A 14190-nucleotide genomic window follows, 5' to 3' on the forward strand; every position below is an offset into this window, starting at 1 on the left:
CCACTGGGTTCGGGTGTGGGATGGGTCCGGGGCCACAGCAGTGTTGCTATCTGGGCCGCTGTGGGCAGCCGCCGTGCAGCACCCGGGGACCAGCTCCAGCTCGTCTTGCCAGGCCTCGGTCGGTCGGTCGGTCGGTCGGGGGGGGGGGGGCACAGACAGGACATTTCTCCAACAGATCAGGCTGCGCAGACGCAGCAGCCTTTTGCTGTTTTCTTTTTTTTCTTTTTCCTCTTTTTTTAGTGGGTCGGCATGCGTGCCAAATGCCCGAAGCGGATAATGAGCAGAAGACCGGCGGTCATGTGGCAGACTAATGGGAGTCAGGAGACTTGAGGTCCCCGCGCTGCTTCATCACTGCGAGAGGAGGCTTTTGCGTCGCGAGTCTCCTTCCTCTTTAACGATGGTTACATTTGTTTCGGCGTCCGGCACGTGGGAGCAGATCTCCGCATGCGTGATTACACAAACCGGTCGGACGTGTTCTTTTATTCTACCTTTACGTTGCCAAACCCCCCCTCCTCCCCCCTCCTCCTCTGGAAGCCGGCCAGGCGGAGGGATGAGGAGGGGGCGGGGTTAATTTGGAAAAGTGGGCGGTCTCTTTCCCACGACGGCCATTCAGGAACCCGGAGGAGGTGGAGAGAGGGGGGGGGGGAGCCCCGCATCTCGTTATGTCCATCAACTTAGGAAGGCATCGCACGTCCTGCAGGAGATCGCCCCGTCGGAGCGAGCGCGCGCGCCTCGAGATGGCCCCGGTGAGCGTCAGGAGCGTGTTGATCAGCGAGAGCGTGGACCCGTGCTGCAGGCAGATCCTGGAGGGCCACGGCATCCGCGTGACGGAGAAGGCCAACTTGAGCCGGGAGGAGCTGATGGGGGAGATGAAGGTATGGCGGAGGCGGTGGAGGAGGTGGCGGGGGGCTGCCAGCGCCTCCCCGGGAGTCGCTGCGCGCACTTGCACTTGTGTCCGTTCTGCACCAGCGTGCGCAAAGTACACGTCGCCTGCTCGAGAAGGGCCGGTTGTTTACTAAGTGGTCCCAAAAGTTGGCGTTTTGAGTCCCCGTCATCTTATCAGCCGCCAACTTGTAAGTGGACCGAACGGCGACCGGAAAGTTGCGCCGTAGGAGGGTAGGCCCGAGATTCGGTGCTGGTGCCAAGTTCCGAGCGAGACGGATCCGCCCCGAGCCTCGACTCCGTCGCGCCGGGGAGTCGGTGCTTCCCGTTGGCAAATGGTCGAGGAGTCTGCAGGCTGCGGTTGGTTTAGGACCGCCTCTCGCGGAGCTGATGCAACTGTGCACGCGGCTTACCGACTTGTCCATCACTCGCTATCACTCACGTGAAGCTGCAGCTACAATAGACTAATTTGCATGACTCCTTTTCACCAGTAATTGGCTTTTTAGACAGGGCCTCATATTTAGATAAACTGTATAGCTGGTCAAGGTGCCCATATTTCATGGAACTAGTCAGTAAGACTGTATTTCATAAAACTGGTCAACATGACCATAACTCATAAAACCATATGTCCTAAAACTAGCCAAGAACATATTTCTTAAAACTAGTCAGTAAGACTGTATTTCATAAAACTGGTCAACGGGACCATAGTTCATAAAACCATATTTCCTAAAACTAGTCAAGAACATATTTCATAGAACTAGCCAACATGACCATAACTCATAAAACTATTGACGAATTGCATGCCAAGTTAAAAGGGAAAGTAGGGATACGCGAGCCCAAATATCATGGCCTTATCTGCTGTGCAGGGAATCAGTTTTGGAAACTCGAGAGACTCACGTCACCAAATGATCAGCACGGTTGCTTATCTTCAGGTTAAGAAAGCAGTTTGAGTTGAGAGGCGTCCCGTGCTTGAAATGTTATTAATGCTTGAACAACTTTATAATGCGCCTTGTTTTTGAGAAACGGTGTCCTCGTTTTGTTTTTTTTTACAACCATAAGTACTTTGCATTTCAGTAAACCTACAGAATTCATTCCATACATGTCTGTGAATGTTCTCCTTCATCCAGGTCGTGGTTCTCCAAAGGAGTTGAACCGAGTGCAACTGGACTTGGTTATATATCCGTGAAGACGTTTCGCCTCTCATACAAGAGGCTTCCTCAGTTCCTGCCTTTCTGACTAGACCAGTCTTGGCCTTTCTGACTAGACCAGTCTTGGTCTTTCTGATTAGACCAGTCCTGGCCTTTCTGTCTAGACCAGTCTTGGTCTTTCTGACTAGACCAGTCTTGGTCTTTCTGACTAGACCATTCCTGGCCTTTCTGACTAGACCAGTCTTGGTCTTTCTGATTAGACCAGTCTTGGTCTTTCTGACTAGACCATTCCTGGCCTTTCTGTCTAGACCAGTCTTGGTCTTTCTGACTAGACCGTCTTTCTGACTAGACCAGTCTTGGTCTTTCTGACTAGACTAGTCTTGGCCTTTGTGACTAGAGCAGTCTTGGTCTTTCTGACTAGACCAGTCAGTCTGGGTCTTTCTGACTAGACCAGTCAGTCTTGGCCTTTCTGACTAGACCGGTCTTGGTCTTTCTGACTAGACCGGTCTTGGCCTTTCTGACTAGACCGGTCTTGGTCTTTCTGACTAGACCGGTCTTGGTCTTTCTGACTAGACCGGTCTTGGTCTTTCTGACTAGACCAGTCTCGGTCTTTCTGACTAGACCAGTCTGGGTCTTTCTGACTAGACCAGTCTGGGTCTTTCTGACTAGACCAGTCAGTCTTGGTCTTTCTGACTAGACCAGTCTTGGTCTAGTCAGAAAGGCACGAACTGAGGAAGCCTCTTGGATGAGAGGCGAAACGTCTTCACGGATATATACCCAAGTCCCGTTGCCCTTCGTTCCATACATCTACTGCAGCCTACATAAACACGAGGCACCTTTATTCAACGGTTTTTGCAGAGCTAACAGTGAACTTGTTCTTCAGAACCACGACGGCCTAGTCGTCAGATCTGCGACAAAGGTCACGGCGGATATCATCAATGCCGCCGGTAATCTTAAAATCATCGGAAGGGCCGGGACCGGCGTGGACAACGTGGACGTCGACGCGGCCACCAAAAAGGGCATCATTGTCATGAAGTAAGTGTGCACGCTGCCGCACAGCGCCAAGCTCCCCGTCCGACCGAGCCTTCTCGTTCAGAATATCGTGACGGGTTGTTCCGGAAGCCTTTTCTGTGTGACGAACAGTAAATAATCGACTCATTTTGGCGTCAACCGTTGCCTTTCCCCCCCCCCCCCACAGTACACCGAGCGGCAACACCATCAGTGCCGCCGAGCTGACGTGTGCCCTGCTGATGAGTCTCTCACGGTAAAGTCGTTGGGGCGATTGCTGGGCTTTGTAATGTAGTCTTGCAGAGAGTACGGTGATCTCGATACTACCGATGTACATAAAGGTTGGGACTGACATGACATTCTGTTTTCAGGCATGTGCCTCAAGCTGCCATGTCCATGAGGGCAGGGAACTGGGATCGCAAAAAGGTGAGCGGCCGGTCTGATGGCCACCCGCGTGCATAACGTGTCGGTACACAAAGTCATTACTGCTGCGTGGCCGCTCCCATTGTTCACCCGGCCGTCACTAACCGGATGTGAAGTTTGAATCTGCGGCTCTCGAGCTCTCCGGCCGGGGGCTCATTGTTTTGTTTAATTTTTCTTTTTTTTTTTCCAGTTCATGGGTGCGGAGCTGTACGGAAAAGTACTCGGAATAATTGGACTCGGAAGAATAGGAAAGGAGGTCGCCACCAGAATGCAGTCGTTCGGCATGAAGGTAGTTCACGGGGTCGTCGTGTTGGTATGTTTCTCAAAGCTAGATTGTTGTGATATTCGATATGCTAATTTTACTTGTTTTTGTTTTTTTTTTTTTCTCTTGCCAAGACCATTGGTTATGATCCCATTACTCCACCCGAGGTGTCGGCCGGCTGGGGGGTTGAACAGATGTCCCTGGAGCAGCTGTGGCCCCAGTGTGACTACATCACTGTCCACACACCGCTAATGCCCTCCACAGCTGGTGAGTTTTGGAGAGGCTCTCCTCGGTGGACAGACCGGAGATGCTGATGGAAAGCAAACCTTAGAGGTGTTGCCGGCGTAACTTTAGCGTGAAATGTTTGTCTCAGGCCTACTCGGTGACGCCACGTTTGCCAAGTGCAAGAGAGGAGTGAAGGTTGTGAACTGTGCGCGTGGGGGCATCATTGACGAGGCTGCTCTCTTCAGAGCGTTGGAGTCGGGACAGTGTGGAGGAGCGGGCCTTGACGTCTTCGTCGAGGCAAGAACGTCGAACGTTTTAGCAACAGGGGAACACGACACAGACAAACATGCCGCATTTGAAATTTGAGATTTTGCACGTCTTTTTCTAATTTTCTCTTAATACTGACAGCCTATATGTAACAATAGCAAATTTGCCTCCCCCCCCCCCCCCAAAAAAAAAATATTTTCTTTCTCAGCCGCCATTACTGACATGATGACACTGCCCAACTCTTGCTTCACGTGTCATGTCTGCCCGCAGGAGCCGCCCAAAGACCGCTCGCTGGTGAACCATCCCAATGTCATCAGCTGTCCTCATCTGGGCGCCAGCACTAAAGAGGCTCAGGCCCGTTGTGGACAGGACATCGCCCTGCAGATTGTGGACATGGTGAAAGGAAAGGGCCTCGTTGGAGCAGTGAGTTCGACCCCCCCCCCCCAACTTTTCTTTGTTTTTGGAGCAGATCCTGCCAGAATATAATCTTTCTGTTTTTAGACCACCCGTATTCCAGCACCTCTTTGCTAGGATGAGCACATTTAATTTTTTCATGCAATTTTGCTTCCAGAATTTTTTTCCCCTATTTCCCTTCTTCTAATTACACTTAATTAGTTGGTTGTACTATGAGGACGGGCGATAGACTTGTAGACTAGTGTGGCAGCTGAGGGTCAACGTGAGTGTTGTGATGGCCCCAAAGGTTGTTGTAAACGTTAACGTTTTGCTTTTCTTTGTGTGTGAATCTGCTCAGAAGTGGTTTGCTAGTCAAATAGGGGATTTCTGTCACAGTTGTGATTTTTCACATATGGTATACCAATCATCTGGGCGTTTGTGTTGCATGGTTATAACGGGTTGAACGTATTCAAATACTGCGGTGTGGGTTTGCAGCGCTGGATTGCCTCCTCGACACTCTGGGACGTCTCGATTTACAGATTAAGCACCGGCAACACGGACTTGTTTTCATAGACCCTCGGTCCAGATGAGGGGAAACTCCACAGAAAACGACCTTTTTTCAGAAATAGAAAATGGAGGGGAGGGGGGGGGTGAAGTTAGCCTGCAGTGCAGACGTTTTGTCTCCCCCTTCTGGGCAGTAGAGTAATTACTTCTCTTCCTTCAGCACCCCCTCCCTTCTTTTCTCCCCAATTTTACCCCACTCTTCCAAGCCATCCCGGTTGCTGCTGCTGCACCCCGTCTGCCGATCCAGGGCGGGCTGCAGACCACCACATGCCTCCTCCGACATATGTGGAGTTGTGCCAGCCTTGCCAGGGGGACGCAGCGCGTGGGAGGATCGCGCCCCCGACTGACCAGAGGAGGCGCTAGTGCAGCGATCAGGACACATACCCACATCCAGCTTCCCACCCGCAGACGTGTAATGGCCAACTGTGTCTGTAGGGACGCCTGACCAAGCCGGAGGTAACACGGGATTCGAACCGCCGATCCCCGTGTTGGTAGGCGACGGAATAGGGCGCCGCACCACCCAGACGCCCTCTTCTTTCAGCCCTCTCCAACAAGGAAGGTTGTCTGCTGACGTAAACGCATCACTTCGGTGTGCGGCGCAGGAGTACATGTGGGCCCCGGACACCAGATTTAAAACTCCTGTATACTGCGAAGTACAGAGAGCTTTGCCTGGTGGTGATGGGCTTAATCATCGTCATGTGAAATCGATTGGCAAGGGCTTGAATGTCCCGGAGATTCGTTTCTATACCAGCGTCCCGCGCTCTAGCTTTTAACAGTTGTTTTGTCCAGTGTCCCATCAGGAATTCTTGAGCGGTCTAGTAGCAGGTTCCCATGGTGGTGTAAATGGAGCTGGAAAAACTGGGGCGAAAGCTCGGCTCAGTCCAGTCAAATTTGAGCCTGTACTAATGAGCAGATATCCGTACGCAGTTGTCAGTAGACGTGTGGGTCTTCTGTTCATGGGTAATCTATGCATAGTAACACGCTACATGCCGTTTCTGTTCGAACGCAGGTGAACGCACAGGTTTTGGTAAGTGCCTTCTCCCCAGAATCTCATCAATGGATCAAACTTGGAGAGGCCATCGGAGCCGTGCTGCAGTCCTGCACTATCTCTAAACAACCGTTCAGCCAGGTCCAGATCACCACTCGAGGTAAATGGCTCCCAGTATCATGGAGTGACACTTACTTTCTCTTGTCATTCCTCTTTACCACTTGTGAGGCTGGAGGCTAAATTTGGCAGAGGGCCCCATTCCTGTTCAGAAAGGTGCGATGTAAAGATTTATTATCATTATTATCCATCCATCCATTATTCGAACCGTTTATCCTGCTCTCAAGGTCGCGGGGATGCTGGAGCCTGTCCCAGCAGACATTGGGCAGCAGCCGCCAGGCCATCACAGGGCACAATTTTGTTAAATTACAATATTCAAAACAAAACAAAACACATGATTATTATTATAATTTATTATCATTTTATTATTTTTATTTTGTTGTTATTATTATGCATAACCCTAACCAATGACCATACAGAATGAATGCCATAAGGACATTAGGGGTCTTGTAATGTTGTCTCCCTCTAGTGGTTCAACATGAAGAGTGCAGTACTGGATTTGACACAAGAAAGAAGGGGACACTTAAAAAGTACCCATGAAATGAAAAATTCATTTTCATTCCTGTTATTACCTCCCAGCTTTATGTTCTAGAAATTCACCAAAAAAAAAATTGTATAATTTTTGCGCTAGAAGGTTTTTCTCTTCCTGACATAGTCGGTTTTTGTTTTTAAAGTTATTTCTTCCTGCACTTGCAGCTGTACAAGATAAATGTCTAATGTGGCGCAGTGAGATTGAGAGAAGGCGAGATTTTCTACCGCCAACATGAAACAAGCCACCAGCATACCGACGTCCACATTCTTCTAAAAAGGCCCGGTCGTTAACCGTTCATTCAGCTCTACGTCAAATCGTTACACTTTAAGTCACCGAGTTTGACTTTTCAAGGTCACTTAAGGTCAAATGTCATGGTGTCAAATGAAAGCCCATACGGAACTTCCTGGTCTGCCAATGATGGTAACCAAGTAGCTAAAAAGTTCTACTTGACTTGGTCTGAGCAATGTCTGAGTTGTGCTGGACTGTGTGTACATTTTTGACTGATGCCCTTGACACCCTACTGGTCTTCAAAATAATGCATTTTTTACTATAGCAATGGATAGTTACTATAGCAATGGATAGTTACTATAGCAATGGATAGTTACTATAGCAATGGATAGTGAAAAACTAGAAATGGATGAAACTAGATGAACTTAGTAGAATCACAAATGGAAAAGTGAACATTTAACCAAGTGATGCAAAACAAAAAAAAATGTTGGTAACACTTTAGTATGGGGGAACGTAGTCACCATTAATGAGGTGCTTATTAGCATGCAAATTAGCAACATATTGGCTCTTAATTGGTCATTATTACGTACTCATTAATGCCTTATTCTGCATGGCCTTATTATACAACCAGTGAGCCATTAACTATGAGTTTTCCCTCTATAACCTCAGAGTTATTGCTTATTAGCAGTACCATCTCAATATGCTTTGCTTAGTATGGCCTTTATAAGGTGGTAGTACCACAAGAAGAGTTATTCTCCCTTACTAACACTTAATGAATATGGTCTGTTCTTACATAACACACACAACTACAAGTGTTCATAGTGTTAAATTACTGTAAATTAAGTTTTTGTTACTTAGAATATGTTCCCCATACTAAAGTGACATCTTGGTCATTACTAATTCACTAGTAATTAAGTTTTTGTTACTTAGAATATGTTCCCCATACTAAAGTGTTACCTAATTTTTTTTTGCATCTTTTTTTGCAGTTTAGTTTTGTTGGTATTTATTTCAACTGTTTGGGTATCAGTGAATTTTTCCACTTTTCAGCGGTTGGTGGTCAGTAATGCTGACAGTATTTTCTACCTTGCAGGGGATTGCTTGAAGCATTCTACTGGATACATCGCCTCGGCGGTAATGGTTGGGCTTCTCACCTCTGGATCCAGTGGTTGCCCCAACCTTGTCAATGCTCTTGCCCTGGCCAAGGAGTCTGGAGTTAAGGTACAAATCAAGCACTCTGGCATAACCATCTCACATTAGTTACTGTCTGTCTTAAAGCTGAAATCCATGATTTCCTCCATCTGTCTGTCCCTCCCTCTGGTGGCAAGAACTACAGACCGGGTGTAGCAGCCATTGTCGCTCGTGTGCCATCTGCTCAGCAGTAGAGTTCCCACCCTTGTAAAAATGGCATCCTCGGACCAAAGCCAACACAGGCAATCTAATGTATTACAGACGACATCAAACTATATAGGCTACTGTAATACTGATTGTTGAATTGGTAGATGACCTGTCCAACAGAGGCATCACCACATCAAACGTTTCCTTTTTCTGCTCGAGTTGAAACGTGTTTGTCACTGCGCCAGCGTTCATCCTCCCCAGTCAAACAGTTCAACAGTGGTATAAAGACAGCATCACCGGCCATGGTAAAGATAAAAGCCAGTATTATGTAACCTGACTCCATGGTCCAGATGAGTAAAATAGTGATTTATTAATGGAGGAAAATGTCAGATTTCAGCTTTAAGGAAAGAAGACTTAATGAAGGTGTGAGCTTCCTCCCTAGGTGAACCAGCACCACGACCAGTCGGAGGGGGCTGTCCACGGTTTGTGTGATGTGGAAATCTCAGTCAATGGCTCCAGCTACAAAGCCAGTGGTTCTGTTCAAGCAGGGGTGCCAGTCCTGTTGGAGCTGAGTGGCAATGTTTTCCGGCAGCCGGTGTCACTCTCAGGAAACCTGCTCTTCATTAGGGCCTCGGCCAGTCCTCAGCTGCTGCCCTCTCTGACCGGTAAGGACTGAAATTGCTGCAGTGTCCCATTTTACAGGAAAGCACGGCACGCAGGTTACATACGGCGTCAAGGGGATCTCAGTCCAAACACTCGTCTTACATTGTGGTTCCCATGAAAGGGGAGATTAAACCGATCGTTTTATATAAGTGCAATCAGTACTGATGGGTAATGTAGGCGACTGAGGCAATAACGTCTTCACTGCCTACTATATTGAAGGAGAAATTGGTGTTATCCTCCTCTGTCTTTCCCACAATGCCAACATGTACCAGAATGCATTGCTGCATACTTGGCCAATTACCCTATTTTCCCCAGTTGTCCCAGTTGCTGCTCTACCCCCTCTGCCGATCTGGGGAGGGCTGCAGACTACCACATGCCTCCTCCAATACATGCGGAGTCACCAGCCGCTTCTTTTCACCTGACAGTGGTCAGGTGAAAAGAAGCGGCTGGTGACTCATCGAGGGGACGTAGCACGTGGGAGTTTCATCAAGAGGACGTAGTGCGTGGGAGGATCACACTATTCCCCCTAGTTCCTCCTCCCCCCCGAACAGATGCCCCGACCGACCAGAGGAGGCGCTAGTGCAGCGATCAGGACACATACCCACAACTGGCTTCCACCTCACATTAGTTACAGACATGGCCAGTTGTGTCTGTAGGGACGCCCGACCAAGCCGAAGGCAACACGGGGAGTCGAACGAGCGATCCCCGTGTTGGTAGGCAACAGAATAGACGGCTACACTACCTGGATGCCAGCTTCTGTGTCGTCATCCATAAAATCCTCTGCACATGAGTTGTAGGACGTCATTTTTACCATCAGGAATGTAGCGTGGTTTTGTTTTTTGAACAGCGCATTTTTAATTTAATTTAATTTTCAGTTGTTAAAGTTGCTGTGAGGACTTGTGGATTTTCAGATTCGGACAACTTTATTAATCCCAGAAAGGCAGTTCAGTTCCACAGTCTATCCAGACCAGAGCCCTAGAAAGAGAGCGTTGCGTCAATGAGGGGTCAGAACGCGAGAGGGTCACGTGGTTCACGTAGCCGCCCAATAGGTCCAAACGAAGCTTGGCGGCTCATTTAAATGAACTGCTTAGCCGCCATTTCTGGTAACTACTAAGCAATATTTTCAGATTTTTGCATTTATATATAGATATGGATATATTCCAACCTGACACATATTCTATGCGCACTGTTTGGAACCATCCGGGGCTCCCATGATCCGCCATTGCTGTTAAATAACTGGCCCATTGGCGTCTAGGGAGTTGACGTGACTCTCTCTGTCTAGGGCTCTGATCCAGACCAGACACAAACTCGCAGACAAACGGCAATCGTCAGTATGTCAGATACGCTACATGGCCATGAGATGCACACTGGCGCCATCGTGTGGCCATGTGTGCAAACACACACGAGGGCCAGGCGAAGGATAAAAATTCACATAAATAATTAAAATAGAATAGAATAAATAAATAAAGCATCCTAATATGCATTGCACGTTACATTACAATACAATATTAAGTGACGTAGAGGCCCACAAGCCATGTGAAAAACGGGCTCGGTATAAACCAGCTATTGTGGTTTAAAACAAAATAAAGAGTTCATTTAAAATGGCTCCTCTGCATTTAACAGGCTGGTAGCAGAGGAATGACGGACTCAGAGTAGCGATTTGTTGTCCTAGGGGGCGCTATATAGCGCCGGCCTGTGGGCATTAAGGCCAATTCAGTGACGCAATAGCGGAACTCCGCTTCGTCCGCCTGCCCGTGTCCGCGCGAAGCTCAATTGTCGTGGCCGCGCATACCTAAGCGTCCGCGTGCCGGTGTCACACGAAACATGGCTCGGCGGGAAACTTGTCTCGCATCGACATGCATTTCGTGTGGCACCGGAAACCTGCTTTGTTTCTTCTTCGTGGCTTCTTCTTCTTCGTGGCTTTACGACTTTTATACAGTATGGAGACGATGTTTTGCGTCATCCATACTTCTCATATCCCTCACCGACGCGCTGAACTCCCCCTCTCTGCCCCCCCCCTTCGTTAAGGGGTCCAACATACCTCCTCCGCGAGGTTTTCTTTCCAACACGGCCCGGCAACACGGCGGCTCTTCTTCCTCGTCCCAGGACAGCGCCATGTTGCTTACAGTCCGTAACTTCCGGCGGAATAGGAAACCGACGCGCAGAAATTGCGGGAAATGTAGACTGGTTGTGCGTTGGTACGACTGGTCCAGGGAAAGGTGTGGGTTTTGTTGTTGTTTTTTTTACAGATTCTTGAAGAAAGTTCATTATAAAACAAACATGGCAAATATACTTTCCATCCATAAATACATAGATATATCCAAAGTGCCAAAGGGAACAGTATGTAAACATTTCTATACAGCTGTGTTTCTCAACCGGGGGTCCGCGGACCCCTAGTGGTCCGTGGTGTAATTGCAAGGGGTCCGTGAAAATAAAATATCTTTTTAAAAAAAGATCCTATGACATTTATAGAAATAGGATTATTTTACTCAAATGTGACCGAGACCTTTATCTACCTAAACTATAAAGGGTAACAGGACTTTTTTCTCTAATTACATCTGTTTCACAAGTGTAATCTATTGTATTTTAATAAGAGATCTCGCTCCCGTTTGCATTGTTAAATTGCATTATAGCATTTATTCACTCTTTGGGGCAAAAATAAGAGCTTTCAGTTGTAACTTAGATATAGTTAACAAAACAGAATTCTTATGCAGTAACTTTCAGATATATGTAACGAAACAGAATATGTATTCAGTAACTTTCAGATATATGTAACAAAACAGAATATGTATTCAGTAACTTTCAGATATATGTAACAAAACAGAATATGTATTCAGTAACTTTCAGATATATGTAACAAAACAGAATATGTATTCAGTAACTTTCAGATATATGTAACAGAACAGAATATGTATTCAGTAACTTTCAGATATATGTAACAAAACAGAATATGTATGCAGTAACTTTCAGATATATGTAACAAAACAGAATATGTATGCAGTAACTTTCAGATATATGTAACAAAACAGAATATGTATTCAGTAACTTTCAGATATATGTAACAGAACAGAATATGTATTCAGTAACTTTCAGATATATGTAACAAAACATAATATGTATTCAGTAACTTTCAGATATATGTAACAAAACAGAATATGTATTCAGTAACTTTCAGATATATGTAACAAAACAGAATATGTATTCAGTAACTTTCAGATATATGTAACAAAACAGAATGTATTCAGTAACTTTCAGATATATGTAACAAAACAATATGTATTCAGTAACTTTCAGATATGTGTAACAAAACAGAATATGTATTCAGTAACTTTCAGATATATGTAACAAAATAGAATATGTATTCAGTAACTTTCAGATATATGTAACAAAACAGAATATGTATTCAGTAACTTTCAGATATATGTAACAACAGAATTTTTATGCAGTAACTTTTAACAACGCAAACGGGAGCGAGATCTCTTATTAAAATACAATAAATGACACTTGTGAAACAGATGTAATTAGAGAAAAAAGTCCTGTTACCCTTTATAGTTTAGGTAGATAAAGGTCTCGGTCACATTTGAGTAAAATAATCCTATTTCTATAAATATCATAGGATCTTTTTTTTAAAGATGTTTTATTTTCACGGACCCCTTGCAATTACACCACGGACCACTAGGGGTCCGCGGACCCCCGGTTGAGAAACACTGATGTAGAGGCATCCAAATTTAACCGAGATTCATGAAAAAGGCAAAACAAGGCAGCTTTATCGATATGGCACATTTTATACACAAGGCAGACTCGATGGGCTTCACGTGAAAAATTAGAACATTGTACAATAAAAAAGGATTTAACGACTAACTCATTGACATTTAAATCAAAGAAACATTGCAGTGTCATCAGCATACAGTAGACAGAATATTTACACCCATTGGGAAGGTCATTAATATACAGAAGAAAGAGCAAATGAGGGGGGAAAAACAACAGCCAAATTGTCATTGTAGCAGCTTTTTTCCCCCAGTTTCTCTCCTTTATACTTTTGTTTTTTGACTTATCACTTGAATGAAGGGTTGCACTGAGCTTTGGGGGTCTAAATGCTAAATAGCAGTGTACACAGACTTTAACCTCCACACCCCGTCGCCTCTTTCGTTGTTCTTCATGCAGGGCTGCTGGCCGCGGCGGGAGTGGAGATGGAGTCGTTCAGCGCCCCTGCAGCCAGGGCCGGAGATCTGTGGTATTGTGTTGGGCTGTCCGCTCTCCTCCAAGACCTTGGGGCCTTGAAGCCTTTGGTCAAGGAGGCAGCCCAGCTCGCCATCTGAGCGAGCGCCGCGGCACTGGCACAGTGCTCGAGTAGCGTTCAGTATCTCAGATCCCGAACGTTCCAGATTATCTGTCGTTCCGAGGATCTGGTCTAGTCCTAGCGTTTTGAATACTTATAGTTTACGATATGTGTAGAAGCCGAATACTTCCAGTTTACATTCCCCGGCCTGACTGCCTAACATAATGTACCTAACATAAAGCCCGGATGTTTTCTATGTGCTTTCTTGAACTAAACTTCTCAAATAAACACTTATTTCACTGTAACGTGTGTGTTCACTTTAACCTGTTGAGTGTTTCATTTGTTTTGCTATATTCAGTTTGTTTTTCCTTTAGAATTTAAGGGGTTTTTTTGGGGGGGGGGGTTTCATCCATTCTTGAGACTCGAGACAAAACACGTCCTGCAGAGAAAACGGTCGTGTTAAAAATCAAGACCTTTACAATGACAAATGTACCTAAAAAGTCACCTGTAAAAGCAGCGTGTGTGTCCACAACACTTTTAAAGGTTTATTTGAACACAGTTTCGTTTGCTTACAGATCTGCTGCGTACCTGGAAATCAGCTTGTCCTCGACAAGAAATACATGTTTCAAATTGCCCTGAAAAGGGTTAAAAAGTCTTAAAATGTATAGATGAGGATAATGTCAGCTAATTTAAGGTGCATATGATGACGTCATAACAAACTTTTCAGTGAAAATCTGCTTATTACAAACGCGTCCTCAGTTTCCCTCAACAGGGTCCAGATTTTTACATTATCGTTGATAAATCAGGAATTACCCCAGGCACCTATATTCTTGAGGACCCCTTGGTCACTTACATGTGGATGTGTTTTAGTCAGGT

General features: G+C 46.1%; 1 protein-coding gene across 1 annotated transcript; it reads left to right on the plus strand.

The window, feature by feature from the left end:
- Positions 1 to 219: 219 nt before the first annotated feature.
- phgdh (phosphoglycerate dehydrogenase) lies at positions 220 to 13608 on the plus strand. The gene is made up of 12 exons (XM_056289604.1): positions 220 to 875; positions 2914 to 3065; positions 3229 to 3294; positions 3410 to 3464; positions 3652 to 3750; positions 3858 to 3990; positions 4097 to 4245; positions 4486 to 4638; positions 6182 to 6320; positions 8128 to 8255; positions 8815 to 9037; positions 13200 to 13608. Exons 1-12 carry the CDS (start codon positions 663 to 665, stop codon positions 13352 to 13354), a joined length of 1665 nt encoding a protein of 554 aa, XP_056145579.1. The 5' UTR covers positions 220 to 662; the 3' UTR covers positions 13355 to 13608.
- Positions 13609 to 14190: the final 582 nt, after the last annotated feature.

The sequence above is a fragment of the Lampris incognitus genome, chromosome 11 (assembly GCF_029633865.1).
Source record: "Lampris incognitus isolate fLamInc1 chromosome 11, fLamInc1.hap2, whole genome shotgun sequence".
Classification (NCBI taxonomy): Eukaryota; Metazoa; Chordata; class Actinopteri; order Lampriformes; family Lampridae; genus Lampris; species Lampris incognitus.

Coding starts and splice junctions, on each gene's coding strand:
- phgdh (XM_056289604.1), top strand. CDS start 663: ATGTCCATCAACTTAGGAAGGCATCGCACGTCCTGCAGGAGATCGCCC. Junction 3,066..3,228: donor AAGGGCATCATTGTCATGAA/GTAAGTGTGCAC, acceptor CCCCCCCCACAG/TACACCGAGCGGCAACACCA. Junction 8,256..8,814: donor CCAAGGAGTCTGGAGTTAAG/GTACAAATCAAG, acceptor CTTCCTCCCTAG/GTGAACCAGCACCACGACCA.